This window comes from Delphinus delphis, chromosome 19 (genome assembly GCF_949987515.2).
Source record: "Delphinus delphis chromosome 19, mDelDel1.2, whole genome shotgun sequence".
In the NCBI taxonomy this organism is placed as follows: Eukaryota; Metazoa; Chordata; class Mammalia; order Artiodactyla; family Delphinidae; genus Delphinus; species Delphinus delphis.
This window is the reverse complement of record NC_082701.1, coordinates 29,287,215-29,306,389: the sequence shown is the minus strand read 5'-3', so window position 1 is coordinate 29,306,389 and position 19,175 is coordinate 29,287,215. Positions and strand designations below refer to the sequence as shown.

Sequence of the window (19,175 nt, the reverse complement as noted above, 5' to 3'; positions counted from 1 at the left end):
TGGTTCCTAAGTATGTCCAATATGTCAAGCTTTTTAGGCTTGTCACAAATGACTTCTTTGTTTTCCTAAGTCATCAAAAGTGTATATAAATTATACTAGATTGGATAACAGTCTTGCATGTCTATCATGGTAAAATTTAATATGCCATCCTGCCCAACCCTTCCTCTCCCACCTTTGAAAAAAGGCCATTTTATGATGCATTGCACACCCTCTTGGGAAGCTGATCTTTCAATTTTGAGACAGTATAAGGAAAATCTTGTTGGTGTCTCACAAATGAGCTGACACCATTTTTTATTCTGTATATTTAGAATGAAGTCATGAAAAAACTTTATAAAGACATCTTTGATCATTCCAAAATTGTGTCCGTTTTCTTGAGCGTTTTGATATTTTTACTTCCTTTTAGCTTCTACCAACTAAATACAACCTTGCCATATCCACCTACAACCGCAGTTTCTTAAGCCTTCATTTATTTGCATGAAAGGGCCACCACCGAAGCATTTTTTGTTGGGCTGGAATTGGGCAGCTGGCTACACACTGCTGAAATGGCACCTTAGGGACTGGTATATCAAGGGGACTTCTTGGCTTGTGAAAACAGGAGGGATGATAGAATGCAAATCACAGGACATGGAGAGAAAAATGACTCGTTTTTTAAAAAAACAAGCTTTCTCATATCTTAATTTTTAGCCCAGCACGTACTCTGATTTTAACAGACAGAAATCTACTTTTATATGTAACCTCATTTTCTTGCCTTTCTTCAGTAAGTGTTTTGTTCTTATGTGATTTTTCCTTTGGGATGTTTCTGGTCGAACTTGGTCATTTTGTTTTGCTTGGGAAAAAATAAACAGTTTCACTTTTTTCCTTTAGGAAAATTGGTACTGACATTATGTTGAGTGTAGAATTGGGTTTAAGTCTCAACAGGCCAGAAATGCCTGGTTTTATCAAATCCTGCCTGAATGTCTGCTTGTTTTGCCTACCGTCGTGACATCTCCATGGCTGTACCACCTTGTCGGGTAGCTTATCAGACTGATGTTGACTGTTGAATCTCATGGCAACAGCAGTCGATGGGCTGTCTGACATTTTGGTATCTTTCATCTGACCATCCATATCAAATGTTCCCATTCAAACATTACCGAGCATCATGGTTTACGATTAAAAAAACTGGTCCTTATGTCTACTGGCACTTTGAATCTTTTATGCCATGATATCGTAGCAGTATCATGAGGATTCTATGGAAATTGGGATAGTCTCTGTGATCAAAGCTAAATAAATAAAGGTCAAGCAACGTGCCTTGTGGGTTTTGGAAAGGTTACTTCTTAACAGTCTTTTTCCCCCCACCCAGAAACTTTCTAGCAGTATGACAGTTACTTACATGAAAAGCAGTACCCAAATGCTTTATTTTAAACAGATTCACATTAACCAGTATAATTTTTTAGATTCTTTAGCGTTAGTATAAGTCTCTAAATCAGCTTCCAGTTGTGTTTCATCTCCTTCACCTGCATTTTATTTGATGTTTGTCTGAAGAAAGGAAAGAGGAAAGCAAATATGATTTGTACTGTTTGTACTAAATCTTTGGGATTTGTTGGTAAATTTATTTCAGGGTAAAGTATAAGAAAAACAAAGACTAGTTTCTTAGGCTGAAGGTCTAAGTGATTTATAATACATTTGACTTATGATGGCTTGTTCACTCTTTCAAATGAATTTGCTTTGAAAACAAATGAAGAGCAGCTCTCCTCCTTCCCTCCACTAAGTGTTCAGGTGTGACATGTTCAGGTGATTCTGCTGGATTCCAGCTGGAGCAGTTTGCTACCCTTCTGTTCCTGCGGTTGGTTTGTTCCTTTTATCCACCAAAGTGGACGCAAACAACATGATCCCAAAGACATGCCTAGTTAATTCCAGCTGATTGGAGACCAGAAAATTTGTAAATGGATGGTTTGATGTTACTGCAAATAAAAGAAAGGGCCTGGGAATTCTTTTGATTCCATCTCTACTTTGTTTAAGTCTCATTTTGTGCCTTAAATATCTGCAATGTTTTATCATGTCTCAACTCAGTGACTGACAAGCAACACAATACAGTGCAACACATCAGGGTTTATACCCTAAAGTACTGAGGAGCACCTCCCTCAAGCAATGCCATGTGGGAACTTGCAGTGTTTTCTGGATTCTCTGTATAACCATAATCCAGAGTGTGGGATTTAGAAGGAAGGGAGAATTTTAATTTCATTTGGACAATGGCCACTATTTCCATTCTCTAAAAATCCAGAAGACGACAGGCTGGAAGTGACATTGCTGAATTACACTAGTTAATTCAGTGTATATAGTAGCGAGTACTCCTTACAAACAAACTCGGCCAGTGTTTCCAGTGTGCTCAGTGCTGTCTGTAGCTTTGGTAGGACAGCTTGAGGCTTGTTACTCAAAGTGATTTCTTAAGTACAAATTACTCATTAAGCTAAAAAAAAAATAACTGATTGCCCTCTTATAAACTGCGGTGAACTGTGTTTTGACTGACCGGTGTGTCAAGAGCTCATGGAGTCCCCTTTTTAGCATCAAAAAACCTTTCCATATATTTTGAAACCCACCGTTTGCCTCCATGTGCATTAGTCTGTTAATGATGGTTTAGATCTCTGCCTCTAACATAATGTGACCTTGAGAAAGTTTTTAACTGAGCCTAGATTTCATCTATAAAAATAGAGATATATAGCCAGGTTGTCCTAAGGATTAGATCAGATAAAATGTAAAGAAGCTGTAAATGTTAGTATGTTACCAATTTTTTAATTCACCAAAGACAGCATTTGCTACACATGTAAGAATTTTACAACATTGCATTTACTCACTTCAAAAACAAAAGTAGGGCGTTTCCCTGGTGGTGCAGTGGTTGAGAGTCCGCCTGCTGATGCGGGGGACACGGGTTCATGCCCCAGTCCGGGAAGATCCCACATGCCACAGAGCGGCTGGGCCCATGAGCCACGGCCGCTAAGCCTGCGCGTCCGGAGCCTGTGCTCCGCAACGGGAGAGGCCACAGCAGTGAGAGGCCCGCATACCGCAAAAAAAAAAAAAAAAGTAGGATTTAAAATGCTCTGCAGGGACTTCCCTGGTGGTCTAGTGGGTAAAGACTGTGCTCCCAATGCACGGGCCGGGGGTTTGATCCCTGGTCAGGGAACTAGCTCCCACATGCAACTAAGAGTCCGCATGCCACAAGTAAGATCCCGTGTTCCACAACTAAGACCCAGTGCAGCCAAAAGAATAAATATTTAAAAATAAGTAAATAAATGCTGTCTGCATATATGCCCTCATTTGGGAGTAGATATGCTCTGTCTAAAGAAGTTATTAATTAAATCCAAGATACAAATTAATAAAAAGAAAAGCAGAAATTAATGAACTAATGACTTGATTAGTAAGACTAAAACCTTCTTAACTAAAAATAGCTCTCCAGGCCTCTCAGCTTCTGAGATGGCCCACACTTTGTGGAGTGTGTTTCTCCCATGGCCGCTGGAGCCTGAGACGGACTGTGTTCTGTCTATGGAATGTGCATCTCTAAATAAATCCACTTCTTACCTATCAAAAAATAAAATAAAAATAGGCTCCCAGTTAGCCTAGTTAAGGTACAAAGCACAGATACACAAAATGTACTATGAATAACTGAAAATACTTGTTTAATCTTACCAGCTTTAAATGTTGACATTTTCTAATTTATTTTTATTATACAGTTAATACTAAAAAAACTAGAAGGTAGATGAGGAAAAAAGGAATGATCAGCTTTTAATACCTTGTTGGAAAAGCTCCATCTGGAATATCCAGTGAGATTTGCTGGGTGTAAAGAGGTTTTAAACAGTAAAAGAAAAATTTGATTTGGTGGCATGCCAGGTCTTTCCCAACAGACCTGAAAGTCTCATTCCTGTTACAAAAACACACAAGATTGGTTTATTTTATTGATAATTAGTTATTAATGTGCTCACAAAAAGTTAAGACAACCTAAGCAGGAGTTTAATAGCCATTTTTGAAAGCCAAGTAACATTCCGTCTCTAACTCACATGATCAAAGCGTCTCTGGTAGTCACAAAACATAGTAAATGAAATGCTACACAAAACTGCTGCATGTGAAGTGCTTTGTTCCTTTATTCTCAAAGACAGCAAGAAAAGAAAGCACATAGTGTACTTTAAAATTCTAGAAGCAGTTGAGTCATTTGTATCTGGTAGTCAGGGGCTTGGGTTCCTGTCCCTCCCTTCCCAGCAAGGCCAGGAGTTCACCTAAGGTAATGCATTTGCCTTGAGGGTGAGGACTTGAATTGCAGCATATAACCTACATATATTTGCATATTTAACCAGTACTCATAAGAGGGATTATAACAAGAACCTGTTCTGGATAGCTGCTTACTCATTGCCTTTAGAACTGTGGCGCTGGGACAGGAAAGTGCCAACTGTTTACTCATTCTCTTTGACCTACTAGCCTTCCACAGTTTGCTGTGTGGGTGTTGATACTACTAAAATAAAATTTTAAAAAAAGTTGTTTTAGATGGCCCCCACTATCTACCCAAACACCCTGGATTTATTTGAGATCTGGGATTCTAGTTCTGTAGTTGAGATACTGGCCCAAACTGTGGCCCAGAGAGAGTGAGTCAGTTCTAAGTGGCTGGCTGACTCTCTGGGAACAGAAATGAAATGCAGCTTGGAGGGTTTGTCGGCCAAATCCACAAATGTGTGGCTTTTTGAAACATTGGACATCTGTTCCTCTTAATTTAAAGAAAACCTTTCTAAAAAGCACAGAGTTGCTTGGCTCCTTGTTTCTTTGTGTCAGCAGCAGTTGCTGCTGTAATTTAGTAAGCCTAGAATCAATCCTAGTTAGAAAATTTGGAATCTTTAGGGCACACTTCAGAGAAAGTGGAACTGAATTGCTTTGGGAAGGGAAGAGATGATTTTACAGCATAGAGTCTGTTTGGAAATCCCCTTCTGGGGTAATCAGCCCAGGTGTTCAACCCGTTTGTTAACCATTTCCAAATGACTCAAAGGACATAAAGGGAAGGCTTGGACACACTCCAGCACTATTTCGACAATGTAGTATCTGTTTGTGTTGGAAACCGTATTCCTGAATTCTTGAGGGGAAGGCTCGGGCTTATTCTGGGCATTTTTGGCCGAGAGGGACCCCTGGGCCACCTGTCTAAGCTAACAGTCATGGCCTTTTGAGAGTTTCCAGGGAGGAGTATGGACAGCTTGCTTTGATGGCCTTCCACCCAAAGCCCTTTGGGGAAAAGCCTTGTTTATTCAAGGAGGCCTGTCTCTCCCCCCCGACCTAATCCCAAACGTTATTTCCCTTTGTTGCCATCTATCCCCCTTTAGGGAGCAGCATGAGCAGCTTTTTCCTTCAGGCACTTTTGACTGACTCAGCCCAGCAGCGTTGCCTAATTGTGTCCCAGTCTGTTTCTGATGGAGGGAAAAGTTGTTTTTGTGGAGCAAATTTGAAAAGAGGGATGGGTTGCGCCTTTCCCCAAAGGTGGGGGAATGACTATTCAGATTACTCTTGTCTTTCTCTGGCTCCTCACCAGGTGGTGTTGGAAACAAAGAGCAGCTCAGGTTCACTTCTCTTGGCAGTTAAGTGCTGAAGCCCAACGCTCCATGTCACCAGAGAACCTTGCTGTTCTCAACCTCTTTTCACCTTAAAAAGATGAAAGCCAAAAATAACGAGAGGAGGCCCTTGTCTGCCTTTCATTTTTTTAGTGCACCTCGGAGTGTCTTGAGAATCACTTTCACTTGACTGACAGTCCTAAACCTCTTACAGCAGCCAAACTTTCTCTACCTAACCTCACATGGTTTGGCCACACTCTTGACGCTCTTCAGACTGCACTGCTCCATCCTGTCCCTTGCACCAGGCCCTTCCCACTCCCATGTCCCCTCCACAGTATGTTCTTTGTACACAATCACACAACACCAGCAATCAAGATTAGCTCCCAGGAACCTCCTCTGATGTGCCCTGTACCAGGAAGCACAGTGGATTTACTGTAACTTTGATGATTGCTTGCTTGCTTTGTACCAGGCACTGTTTCTAATGTTGTTTTATGTGTTTTGTATTTAATCTTTAAATCCTCCAACAGCCCCATGAGAAAATTAAGGCAGAGAAGTTCAGTGATTTGCTGGAGGAAGCAAGGAAGTAGAGCAAGAATTCAAATCTAGGTGTTCTGGCTCTTAGCCACTCAGTTCTGCGGAAAAGTCCAGTGCAAAAGTCCAAGCGTCTGCTTACTTGTTTCATCTTGTGATCACAAGGTAGGTGATGGGAAAAGGGAGACAGCAGAAAATCAAGGCCACAGCCGAAACAGTTTTGCATTGAAACAGATGAACAGCTTTTGTGTGTCCCTATACCAAGGGTTGGAAAAGCCAGCTCTGCTCTTAGCCATCCTGTGTGGGCAGGTTCCCAGAGTGATGTTTGCTATAATTATGATTACAAAGCAATCCGTACAAAGGTACAGACCTTTTTTCTTTTTTAAAGCACTGTCACATCTTGAGTTTTATTTGATCTTCATAACAACCCTATGAAACAGTTAGGGCCAGTAGTGGTATTAGCCACGTTGGGGGAAAAAAATTTTTTTTATTCACTTTTTAAATCTCTAATAGTTTAGGGCTTCCCTGGTGGCGCAGTGGTTGGGAGTCCGCCTGCCGATGCAGGGGACACGGGTCCGTGCCCCGGTCTGGGAAGATCCCACATGCCGCGGAGCGGCTGGGCCCGTGAGCCATGGCCGCTGAGCCTGCGCGTCCAGAGCCTGTGCTCCACAATGGGAGAGGCCACAGCAGTGAGAGGCCCGCGTACCACAAAAAAAAAAAAAAAAAAAAAATTCTCTAATAGTTTAAAGTACTATAGGGAAGAGGCAAAGCTGTTGAAAAATGATCTCCCTCCAGGAGTTTACAGTCTTCTTGGGGGTTATGCAAATATGCAGGTAACTACAATGTAGAGTAGTAAGATGAAGGCCATAAGAAAAAAAAAAATGGGAAGAGGAAGAAAACTGCTGACTAGGAAGGATCAGAAAAGGTTTCATGAGGATGTGGCACTTGAATTGCCAGGTAGGGGTTGGGGTGAGGGAAAAGCCCTGTGAGAGACACCAGGAAAGCGCCAGTGAGGGAGCTGTGAGACAAGGCCAATGAGCCTTCTACCTCTTATTCTCTGCCTAGCTTCGTTTTGTTTCCTTTAAGGTACCTACATATAATTCACAACTAGTCAAGTTTCTTGTTTTTGCTCATTCCTCCACTAGAACCTAAGCCACATAAGGGCAGACACTATTGTGCTCTCCTTTGTATGCTCAGAGCCAAGCACAGGGTGGGATCACACACAGTATTTGCTGAATGGATATTGCAACAGCCCACGTGAAGCAGCAGCAGAGATTCGAAGGCAGGCAGGAGGTGCTACCTAAGTAGAGTCCAGGTAATGGTGGAGTGAAAGAGGTGGAGTATACATGAAGGATGAACCAGAGAACCCTGAGAAGACAGCAATAATCATTGATCACTGAGCCAGGAATATAGGAGGAGGACCAAGTTTGAGAGAGAGAGTCACTATTCCGTTTTGAACATATGAAGGGAAGATACCAATAGAATGGTGGGGCCTAGTATAGGGGTGTATGTCAGTTCTCCTAACTCCTCAAACCACTCCCTGTCAGAGAATAAACCTGACTTTTTCAGAGAATTCTCTAGAGTAGTATGTCCTCTGTACTTTCCTGTAAGTGATCATCTAAGCCTCACCTTGTTATGTAGCACTGTTCCTGAAGAATGGCACTGTGACTGGACCTTGGAGCCACAGGAAACTGCTTTAAAATTCCTCTCCACAGTTGTATCCTGCCTGCTTTGCCAGTGGCTCCTCCCTCTGAGAACTGGGAGGATGGTAATTCCTGGATAGATTGTCTTTATAAGGAGAAAAGTTTGGCAGTGTGATTTCCTGTATATTTCTACTAGAGTCCAAGATTCCAGTAGTGCTAGCCTAGACAGCAGTGGCAGCCACCTAGAACCCAGATGTCATTAGTATTCCCAAGTAAGTACGAGGGCGTCCTCCCAACTGCCTTTGCCAAGCCAAAAGGCAGAGTCACGGCTTTATTACACCTTCTAGAGCATGTGGTAAAGGCGGCTTTCCATTTGGCTGCTTTGGTGCCGGGGTTGTTTACATGTTTCAGTGAGTGAGTTACGCTTATTGAAGTTGGCTGGATAGGAGTTCAGAATAAATGACATATGACCACAATCATACCATTCACCAGAAGCACCAGAGTTCAGAAGGAGAGAGATTTACTTCTGTAATAATCCTTTGGTAGAGAAGAGAGGCACAAAACTCGAGTATTCCACTCTCAAGAAGGTCCACAGTTTTTGAAGCCTTTGAGAATTGGGGTGTGACTGTTCCTGGCTTTCTGATGGAATCAGACAAAATAAGATGCCTATCTGGTAAAAGCACAGGTGTGCAAGTACTTTGCACAATTTTAGAAGGAAAAAAAAAAGCTGAAAAATAGTGCTTGTAGAAAAATGTAGAGATCAAAGAAATTTGCAGATGTTCTGCATTTTCTTCTTCAAACATAATCTGTCTGAGCATAAAAGACATCCCTGGTCTCTGCAAGGAAGAAATAAAAGGTTCTTTCATACATAAATGATTTCCTACTTTATACACCTCTTTTCAGGCTGCTCCCAGACTTTGTGTTTGATATATTTACTAGTCTTCCCTGCAGTAGGCGATGTTCATTAGAAGAACATGTTGAGACAGTAGGACCCCAAAGCTATCTTTAACTTCTCCCCTCCTCCTCTGCCCCTGGAGCATCCTATAATTCCTACACCCTATTTCTGTGATAGTTTACAGAACGATGAGGATGCCTATTACTTCCACCCCTTGTTGCTGCCTTCTGATTCATTTGACTTATTCCTCCGTTCTTCAAACTGTCTCCAGGTCTTAACGTCCTTTGAAAAATCATTTTTGAGTTATTTTATCTTTATGTTGGTTTTTTATGGCTTTGCTTAAAAAAAAATGCAAGCCAAAGAAATGCATAATATAAAAAAAGAAGGAAATCCCCTAAGATATTATCCCAAAGAAATTACTATGAAATCTAGCATGTGTCCTTTGAGTCCTGCTCAAAAATGTTCGGAGCCTCCCATTCTTCTTGGTCTTGGGATCCTAGCAGTGGGGGCAGAGCTGGGGCAGGCAGGATCATTGGGGCGTGTCTCTCATCTGTATCTTCAGGTTAGTGATAGTTCCACCTCTGTCCTTACTGAACAAAATTAAACATAACCATGTAGATGAATCTATGTGTTTCTCATAACCACATTTAACAGTCATTTCTGTCAGCTTTGGCTACTACAGCACACAGAAAAGAAACACTGGGAGAGGGGGAATGGCCAAACATTAGAAGGCTTAGAATTCCAGGACAAGGAATTTAGATTTTTTTTTTTTTTTTTTTTTTGCGGTACGCTGGCCTCTCGCTGTTGTGGCCTCTCCCGTTGCGGAGCCCAGGCTCCGGACGCGCAGGCTCAGCGGCCATGGCTCACGGGCCCAGCCGCTCCGCGGCATGTGGGATCTTCCCGGACCGCGGCACCAACCCGCGTCTCCTGCATCGGCAGGCGGACTCTCAACCACTGCGCCACCAGGGAAGCCCAGGAATTTAGATTTTAGGCAAGGACTTGCAAACAAAGGCAGTTGTACACTCTCTTTTAATATATTGTTTGAATTTATATTGCCTTAAGTGGCTCTTAATTACATAAGATGACTTCAGAAGCAGAATATTTTAAATTACATTTCCAGGTCCTTAGTTTCATCTAATAGTTGTGAGATCTATTGCTAATATGGGACCTTTAATAGGCTTTATTGTGTGTCTGTAGTTTTGCAGCTTTACGTCTCTTCCACAGTTTTTCAGACGTTTATATTAATCTGTTCAACAAACAGAGAGTCTCTACATGAGTCAAGCATATGATCTGCAGCAAGGAATATACCAAATGGTGAACTCCTAAAGGGCAGGGGCCAGGTTTACCTCGTTTTTTTCTTTCCCCATCTTTGCACAGTGTCTTAACTTGCAGGTGTTCAATGGATGTTTGTGGAATTAAGCTCATATCCTGCCTCTTTCATACTGTTCACAGGAGCTGAGCTTAAGCAAGGCCCTTCTTTTTTTAAAAAAAGGAAAACTTCCATCTTTCTGCCTCATGTCATGTTTCTTACTATCATGTTCCCATGAACTCTCACCTAGTAAGGATAAGCTTTGTTCAACTCCAGTTTCTACAATTCCCAGGATTTTGCTCCTGAAGTGTCTAGAATAGCTCTGTCCAATAGAAATATCATGCAAGTCATATATCTAATTTTTAAAATTTTAGTAGCCATACTTTAAAATGTAAAAAAAACAGGTATTATACCAATTTGAATAAGTTATTTACCTTATTATGTCCAAAATATCATTTCCACGATTTAAGATATTAATATTTTACATTATTTTATTTGTATTATCTTCAAAATCCAGTGTGTATTTTACACTTACTGACCACATGTGGCTAATGGCTACCTTATTGGACAGCCAATATTGGACAAAAAGACTGGACAAAAATCTTTGAATTTCTGTGTACTTACCATGTAAATAATTAAATTCATAGGACAAGAGAGCCATGAAAGTATCCATTGTATTGGCTCCATCATTGGCAAAGGAGAAAAATTCAGGTAACACAGAATTATTTGCTAAGAGACATGTAATTTAGCTTCTTGTTTCTTTTCATGCTATCTTGTAAGCTATTCTTAGATTTTTTATCATTAGGTAAAGTCCATAATTCAAAAACCATCGAGTATTTCTTTTTTTTTTTAAATGCTTATAAGCTATTAGCAGTTCTTTGGGAATCATCATCAGTTCCCCTGACCTTCCTTTTCATCTCTTCCCTGGCTTCACTGGCTCCCTAGAGTCTAAATGATTAGGATTTTCTCTCTTTTCCCTCTTCTCCCTTGAATGCCATATCTTCTGCAACACTGACCCAACACTGCGTTCTCCAGAAACTTAAAATATTTACATTGTTTATCTTAACATTCCTGCTAGGGGAAATGGGATTCCATTTATTAATAAGGTTGACATTGCATCGTCTGAGACATTTCAGAGTGTAGGAGTAGGAAGTTATTTAGTTAAAAATATAAAGCCAGATTTTTTAGCTCACATTCCTAAAACCCATAGGAAACAGTGTGATTGATACAGATGAGCAAATATCTCTTAAATTAAATAACTGATTATTTGCAAAAATGACAAGTTAGTGGGCAAAGCCATATTTGGAAGGTAGGTGGAAGAACAAGGAAGGGTTGACTGCCAAACCTTGAGCTCATGCGGAGAGAACAGTGGGATGGGAACATATGGAGCATGTTTTAAAACAAAATTTTGGACAGGAATGCAAGTGTGATAAACATGGTGGTCAGGAGAAGAATCACTGGTATGTACACTGCACAGTAAAGTCTACAGAGCCAGTGAGGAGGCTTCAGACAAATTTAAAGCCTAGACTAAAGGTCCCAGTTCACGGTTCTTTACCTTGTACCACATCTTTACTGTAAAAAAAGAAAAAAAACTGAACATGGACATGGGCAAGATAATAAGCAATAATTAGGAAGCCAGAATCGTAGCACCAGGCATGGAAAGAAACTTAAGTACCTTGTAAGCTTCTTCATTTAGACTTTGTGGTATTGATCCCCATATACTTAGCATTTGTTCAGTGCCTGGCAGTGAATAGATACTGGTTGAATGAATGAAGGGACTGAGAATAGTGAATCATGGGCACACTTACTGAGTTCTAAGTGACAGGTTAAAGAAAGGAGAAAGGGATTGTTGGCTGACTGAATAGTAGTGGTGAGGGGTTGCGCGGCGAGTACTCAAAGCTAGAAGCAAGAGGGAATGAATGGGAAGAAACAGGTTCTACTGCTTAAAGAGCTCTTAAGAAAAGCACAAATGGGGGAGAACGAAAAGGTTTGAAATTAAGAAACAGTTTGAATTTATACTGTACTCACTGCCTATAGGGGTGCATCTTGGCTGTGTGGGATAATGTCTGAGTGACACACATAGTACGCCAGTTACCCAGTAATCTAAGAAATTACATGTTCAAAGCTTTTGGCTCTCTATGCCCAGGAAGTTATGATTCTAATGTTGTCCTGGCTGATTGGCCGTTATCTCCACACAAATCAAGGTACATTTCCAATGCCACCCCTTATTTTGAAGCTTTGGCATCAACTTCTTTGTGTTAATTTTTAAGTTATCACAACTCTAATAGCAAAAATTTTTACATTATTCCAAATAGACAAGAAAAAAATTTCAATGTAAACATTTAAAACAATTTTGCAAATATTTAGGTATCCACACACACCAAATAATGCAGTTGTGCATGAAACAATAACATGCATAAGAAAGGGTCAACTCACATAAGTGAATGGCTCTTTCTAATTGGAGCTTACTTCCAATAGTCACCTGCCATTGATTCCATGAGTTGCCAAATTAGAAATATATTTGTCCCACTTGGTACCTCATGCATGCTTTTCTCAAATATAAAATGATTTCAACTTACGACCTTCTTTAAGCTTAACTTGTAGCAAAGTTCCTCAGAATCAGCCTACCCCCTAGTGAGGTAATTTGGTTACAGATCTTCATTAATGCTGGTTTAGTTCGGGAAACTGTTTCAGTCTTTGGATCTCTGCAATGCTAAACTATTACTTTTAACTTTATTTTGTAAAAATTACAATCTCATTATTTTCTAATATTCTTGGCTTAACAAAATACAGCAGTGGGTGTGCCTTTTAGCAGTTGAACAGACCACTTTTTACATTCCTTAGAAATAAGATATGGTTCAGTATTTTAAATCATAGCAACAGTTGATAAGAAAAACAGCAAAAAGGTAATCATTTCCATATGGAAAGAAAAGGAAGAAACCACTGGTAGATTTGGCAGAAAGGGCAAAATGTTCCTATTTGTTTGCCATTTTACATTTGTTAATACATTGCATGTGATGTGTTTTATTGAACTACCCCATTCCCCTCAAACTCAGCTGCAAATTTCCAAATGTGTTCTGTCCTTCTGAATGAAACCAACATCTGTATGTGTCAGTTTCATCTAGGACAATATTTACTTGGTGGTAATTTTCTCAACATAGTGAAATTTTGGCGAAAGCTCTTACCCCTTTTACTGAAAGGAATATAACCGTCTTCCACACCAGCTAAATACCTGTAAGTAATTTTAAAGCACTGGTTGAATAAAATCAGTCTCTGCTCTGGCATTCTAAGATCTAAAAGAAAAACCCAATTTTCTGATGCCCAGAAAATTTAAGAACAGCAAACAAAGGAAACATTTGCTTATTTACTTTTGTATTTAAGCATGATATAACGTTTATTAACAAAGTCCTGACATTTATTTTTAAATAGCTGCTTAAAGTGGAAAATCTTACCGTTTTAGAATAAAATATTCAAAAATAGATGTTCACCCTGTAGCTTTTGACAACAGCTCCCTCTTATGGTTCAAAACATTCACTTCAAAGATGAATATATTTAAATACGGAATTGCAATTTCTTAGCTTAAAATTGTGCTATGAAAGTTTAGCTCATACTTAGTGAATGCTTTTTGGAATAAAGAGGGAAGTTTCCTTTTCTGATAGTTCTAGAGTTCTAACATCTCAGCAAAGTATTCCCAAAGTTCTTTAAAGAAGTACCAATATTTTTTCTTACAAAGGAAAATTTCAAGTAGATGTTTTCATTGAAAACATGAAAGGTTTTTCTCCTTTTCTGTGGCTATAGTATGGAGAAGGAATCAGCATTTAACCTTGTTACATTAGCAGATAGGAATTTGAAAAACCTTACGGAGAAAGTAGTATTGCAAGTACTTTAGTCCAAAAATGACTTAAGGTAAATTTTCCCCATTGTTCAAAATCCGAGGTTGCAGTAACTAGCAATAACCTGTTCTAACAATGTGAAACTGTCCAAAAAATCCTCTTCTTCAATTCCAAATTTTGTGTACTGATGAATGTAGGCTCTGGTGAAAGAAACAGAAAATATGAAATAAAAATCTCAGGCAAACGAATAACTCAAAATCAAATAATAAATAGACCTTTCCTAGCTCATGAACACGTGCAGATGGCAGACTCTTTTAAAAGTCTTGCCTTTGCTTCAATGTTTACTCCAAAGGTTAGCAAACTCTCAAAGTTTGTGTCAAGCTCCCTGTCTATTTAGTGTCCAAGAGAGTGACAATAAGAAGCACATAGGAGGGGAATTCCCTGGCCGTCCCATGGTTAGGACTTGGTGCTTTCACAGCCAGGGCCCGGGTTCAATCCCCGGTCGGGGAACTAAGATCCTGCAAGCCGCACGGCATGGCCAAAAAAAAAAGAAGCAGCACATAGGAAAAAGAAGCATGTTCAGATTTGGCTGTCTACCCAGCACATATTCAACACCCTACAGGAGATGACTGTGTTCAATATAAACTCTTAAGAAGTGCCTGACAAGTTTTATCTAAGGCGTGAAACTGTAGAAACACATTGGTCCAGTTCTAGGAATGAAGTGAAGCCTCCCAAGTGTTTTTCAGACAACACTTAATTTTCACTAATGCCAGGTGATCCTCTTAATACCTCCAGTCCCCCAAAATGTTCTGAGGCAGGAGAAGTCATGTTAAAAAGAATATCAAGGGCAGACATGAACTAAATTGATGAAATAATAGCTGCTACCATTTAATGAGAGTGGGACGAGAACTATACCAACAGAGGACACAGAGTTCACAGTCCTGAGGAGTAGGGGTTTATGGAATGGCCATGTGCAGGATGGGGGGCCCTTGGGAATCCTAGCTAATCAAAGTACAGGCTTACCCAATGATTTGAGAAATTCTGCTTTAACATTAAGTAATTGTGGCAGAGGTCAGGGAACCGGATAACAAACACATTTCTTAGTAATCAAGCAGACATTTCTTAGTACCAAGTAGAGTTGAACTTGCAATGTTTCTTACTGAGCAAGATCAGGATCTCTTCCATTCTCAAGGATCTTATTTTGGAAAACTATCTTACTGTCCTTGCCTTATAGTGAAATTTCTACTTTACTTTCATTTCATTTAGAAACTACTCATTTAGGGACTTCCCTGGTGGCGCAGTGGATGAGACTCTGTGCTCTCAAAGCAGGGGGCCTGGGTTTGACCCCTGGTCAGGGAACTAGATCCCACATGCATGCCGCAACTAAGAGTTCCCATGCCATAACTAAGGAGCCTGTGGGCTGCAACTAAGGAGTTGGTGAGCCACAACTAAGAAGCCCACATGCTGCAACTAAGAAGCCAGCAAGCTGCAACTAAAGGAGTCCTGGAGTCACAACTAAGACCTGGTGCAACCGAATAAGTAAATATTTTTTAAAAAGAAACTACTCGTTTAGTCAACAACAACAATAATACTATGGAAAAATTATTGAGCATTTACTAGTCATGCACTGTACTAAGGGTTTCTTACATTATCATCTCATTTAATCCTCACCACATATATCCTCTCTTTTGGGTCCATTGTACAGAAAAGGAAATGAAACCTGAAGTAATGTGCCCAAAGTTTCATACCTACAAAGTACTTACTCCATGCTATAGATTGAATGTTTGTGTTCCCCCAAAATTCATATGTTGAAATCCTAACTCCCAAGGTGATGATATTAGGAGGTAAGGCCTTTGGGATGTGATTAGGTCATGACAGTGGAGCCCTCATGAATGGGATTAGAGGCCCATGAAAGCTCCTTTGCCCCTCTGCCATTTGAGGACACAGCAAAAAGACACCACCTATGAACCAGGAAGTTGGTCTTCACTGGACATTGAATCTGCCAGTACCTTGATCTTGGACATACTAGCCTTGAGAAATGCGAGAAATTTCTTTGGTTTATAAGCTACCCAGTCTATGCTCTATTTGTTATAGCAGCCCAAACAGACTAAGACACTCCAGATCCTGCCTAGTGTTTTAACATTATATTATCTGCTTAAGGTTAGGAAAGGTTTGTAGATTTATTTTTTACTTACTTTGAAGCAAACATATTCCATGCTTTGCCCACAATCGTGTCAAGTGGTTTTACTAAGAACTGGCTATTGCTGACCAACGCTGCAGACTTCTCATATTTGCTAAAGGCTCGCTGGGTTTTCCACACACTGAAAGCATGAACAGGCTCTAACCAGGAAGTATAGAGAGCTGGATCTTTAAATGCTCCTAGGGTAAAATAACAAGGCACTGTTTACATCATAAATCATCAGTTTTTGAAATAAATTAATAAACAGATATTTTTGTATCCATTTTACCAGAAATCTTTTGTTTTGCTCTTTGAAACTAGCTTTATATTGCTTTTGGATAAATGATCCATATTCATCCTAAAAAAAAATCCACACCATTCAGAAAAGTATTTATTAAGAAGAAAATTTAAAAGTCAACTCAACAACTGAAATGCTACCACCCAGAGACAGACTATGAACAGTCTGCTGACCCGCTTTTGTACTATAATTTTACATATATGCCCTATGTAATATGCATTTTTCATTCACCAATATGTTGTAAACCTCTTTTCTGTGTCAGTAAATATCACTCATATTTTAAAAAGCTTCTATGAATATACCATAATTTCTTTAACACATTTCCTATTGTTGGGCATTTAGGTTGTTCCCACATTTCTGTTAGTGTGAAAGATGTTGCAATGAATATCTTTACACCTCTGTGTACCTGCATCATTTGCTGTGGGTAAATTTTTGGAGGTTAGATTACTTTATATATCCTTTTATTAACTTTCTCATTTTAAAATCTAAAATGAAGAAAGTACACCATCTGATTGACTTGATCTCTTTTTAATTACTAGTTTTTTATTTAAGAGGTATTACAGGGATGAGATTGATTTTCTTTATATCACAGCTAGAAGCAGCCAATTGGATGCTGCTGGAATCATCAGACAAGGATAATATAATCCCAGAGACTTGCCATAGAAACACAAAGAAAGCTAAGAAGAGTACTGCTCTTTCAACCTCCTGAAAACGTTGTACCAATGCTTGTCACAGAGACCATCAGTTGTCCTGCAATACCTGTTCTCCCCTTCTTCTTTAGTAACAGAACCACCAAATTTTAACTGTGCTCATAGCCACCCCTGCAGCTAGATGTGGCACATGATTCAGTCCCAGTCGAAGGGATAGAAACACAAGTGTGGTGTGTGACCCTAGAGGACCAGGCCTGCCCTTCTTTGCTTATTCCTATGTGATTTGATGGCTGAAGTTCAAACAGATGCCTTGCACTAAGGACAAAGCCACGAGGTGAGGATGACAGGTCAACCAGATTCAGGAAGAAAGAATTAAACTTGTCCTCTTGTTTACACCACATCTATTTTGGTATCCAGTCACACACTTACTGATACAATGGTTACATTTTGTTACTAAAATATGGAGTTATTATTTTCCTTTCTTTAAGAATAAATTCAGGGACTTCTTTTTTTTCTTTCTCTTTTCTTTTTTTTTTTTTACCATGCATACCATGTACATGTGCAAAACGTACATCTTAATTTTCACCTTAACTTTGCTTACCCAGCTCCGCACTATGTACGTCTTTCCCACGAAGGATGACCAAGTTAGCAATGGAAGTGTTAAAATGAGACTCCTTGTTGAGAGACATTTTACCACGCGTAGGAAGTCCTGATAAAGGAGGCCGTACCTGCCAATCAATACCTACCAAAAGAAAAAAAAGAGCAAGAGATTTTACAAATCGCCTTGAACAAGAAGAGAAAGATGTATTATAGTATGTGTATTTTATATAAATTTCCATTTGATAAGTAAAAGTTGTGGCAGGGTGGGGTTCTTCTAAAAATTTAAACATTCTTATCTGGTTGACCTAAAGTGATTCAAACTACTCAGTCCTGAGAAAGGCATGAAATAGTCTTCATCGAATATTAAAGGACGGTGGTAGGTGCAAAGGATGCAATTCTACAACGCAGTAAAAAGAAAGTAACTTCTGACACACGTGACAATGTGGATCAATATCAGAAGCCTGATGCTAAGTGAAGCAAGCCTGACTCAAAAGATTACGTCCTGTTTGATTCCATTTACAGGACGTTCTGGAAAAGGCAAAACCATAGGAATAAAGTTCAGGTCAATAGTTGCTTGGGGCTTGGAGTGGAGGAAAGAGGCTGTCTACAAAGGGGTGTGAGGGAACTTTTTGGAACATGGAAATACTCTGTCTCAATTGTGGTGGTGGTTACACCATTTAAGTGTGTCAAGATTCATAGAACTATCCACCTATAAAGACTGAACTTCACTCTGTATGTCTCTATGAACAAATAAACAAAATACATATAAAAATGTTAAGGGATGTAGAAACACAAAGCAAAAATAGGATTGAAAATTGAGGGCTTCCCTGGTGGTGCAGTGGTTGAGAATCCGCCTGCCAATGCAGGGAAAAGAGGTTTGATCCCTGGTCCGGGAAGATCCCACATGCCGCGGAGCAACTAAGCCCACTAGCCACAACTACTGAGCCTGCGCTCTAGAGCCCGCGAGCCACAACTACCGAGCCCACAAGCCACAACTACTGAAGCCCGTGAGCCACAACTACTGCGCCTGTGCTCTAGAGCCTGTGAGCCACAACTACTGAGACCACATGCCACAACTACTGAAGCCCGCATGCCTAGAGCCCGTGCACCGCAACAAAGAGTAGCCCCCGCTCGCTGCAACTAGAGAAAGCCTGCGCACAGCAACAAAGACCCAATGCAGCCAAAAATAAATAAATTTATTTTTTAAAAATATACATGATCAAAAACAAAAATAGAGGGGACTTCCCTGGTGGCACAGTGGTTAAGAATCTGCCTGCCAGTGCAGGGGAAATGGGTTTGAACCCTGCTCTGGGAGGATCCCACATGCCGCAGAGCAACTAAGCCTGTGTACCACAGCTACTGAAGCCCGCGCACCTAGAGCCCGTGCTCCACAACAAGAGAAGCCACTGCAATGTGAAGCTGGCGCACCGCAACAAAGAGTAGCCCCTGCTCACCGCAGCTAGAGCGCAATGCAGCCAAAAATAAATAAAGTAAATAAATTTATTAAAACAAAAATAGGGACTTCCCTGGCGGTCCAGTGGTTAATACTCCACGCTTCCACTGCAGGGGGCATGTTTGATCCCTGGTCGGGGAACTAATATCCCACATGCTGTGCGGCACAGCCAATAAATAAACAAATAAATAAAAATTAAATAAATAAATCCCAGATGGGTTAAAATTTA

At 40.2% G+C, this 19,175-nt stretch overlaps 1 protein-coding gene and 1 long non-coding RNA gene across 4 annotated transcripts in view; one reads left to right on the top strand and one right to left on the bottom strand.

Annotated features, from left to right (window-relative positions):
• Window positions 1-6,044: 6,044 nt before the first annotated feature.
• On the top strand, window positions 6,045-17,543 carry LOC132415203 (uncharacterized). The gene is made up of 3 exons (XR_009517103.1): window positions 6,045-6,251; window positions 10,581-10,644; window positions 17,499-17,543. It is a non-coding gene; the product is annotated as an uncharacterized lncRNA (long non-coding RNA).
• The window catches only part of TUBD1 (tubulin delta 1), a 24,527-nt gene continuing 14,987 nt past the window's right edge, over window positions 9,636-19,175 (bottom strand). For all 3 annotated transcript variants that reach the window (XM_059998415.1, XM_059998417.1, XM_059998416.1), the window contains 3 exons: window positions 17,495-17,635; window positions 15,962-16,145; window positions 9,636-13,966 (listed from right to left, as the gene is read on the bottom strand). In XM_059998415.1, coding sequence (XP_059854398.1) covers window positions 13,858-13,966; window positions 15,962-16,145; window positions 17,495-17,635 — 434 coding nt within the window. In that variant the 3' untranslated portion in view covers window positions 9,636-13,857. The remainder of the gene's footprint in view (window positions 13,967-15,961; window positions 16,146-17,494; window positions 17,636-19,175) is intronic.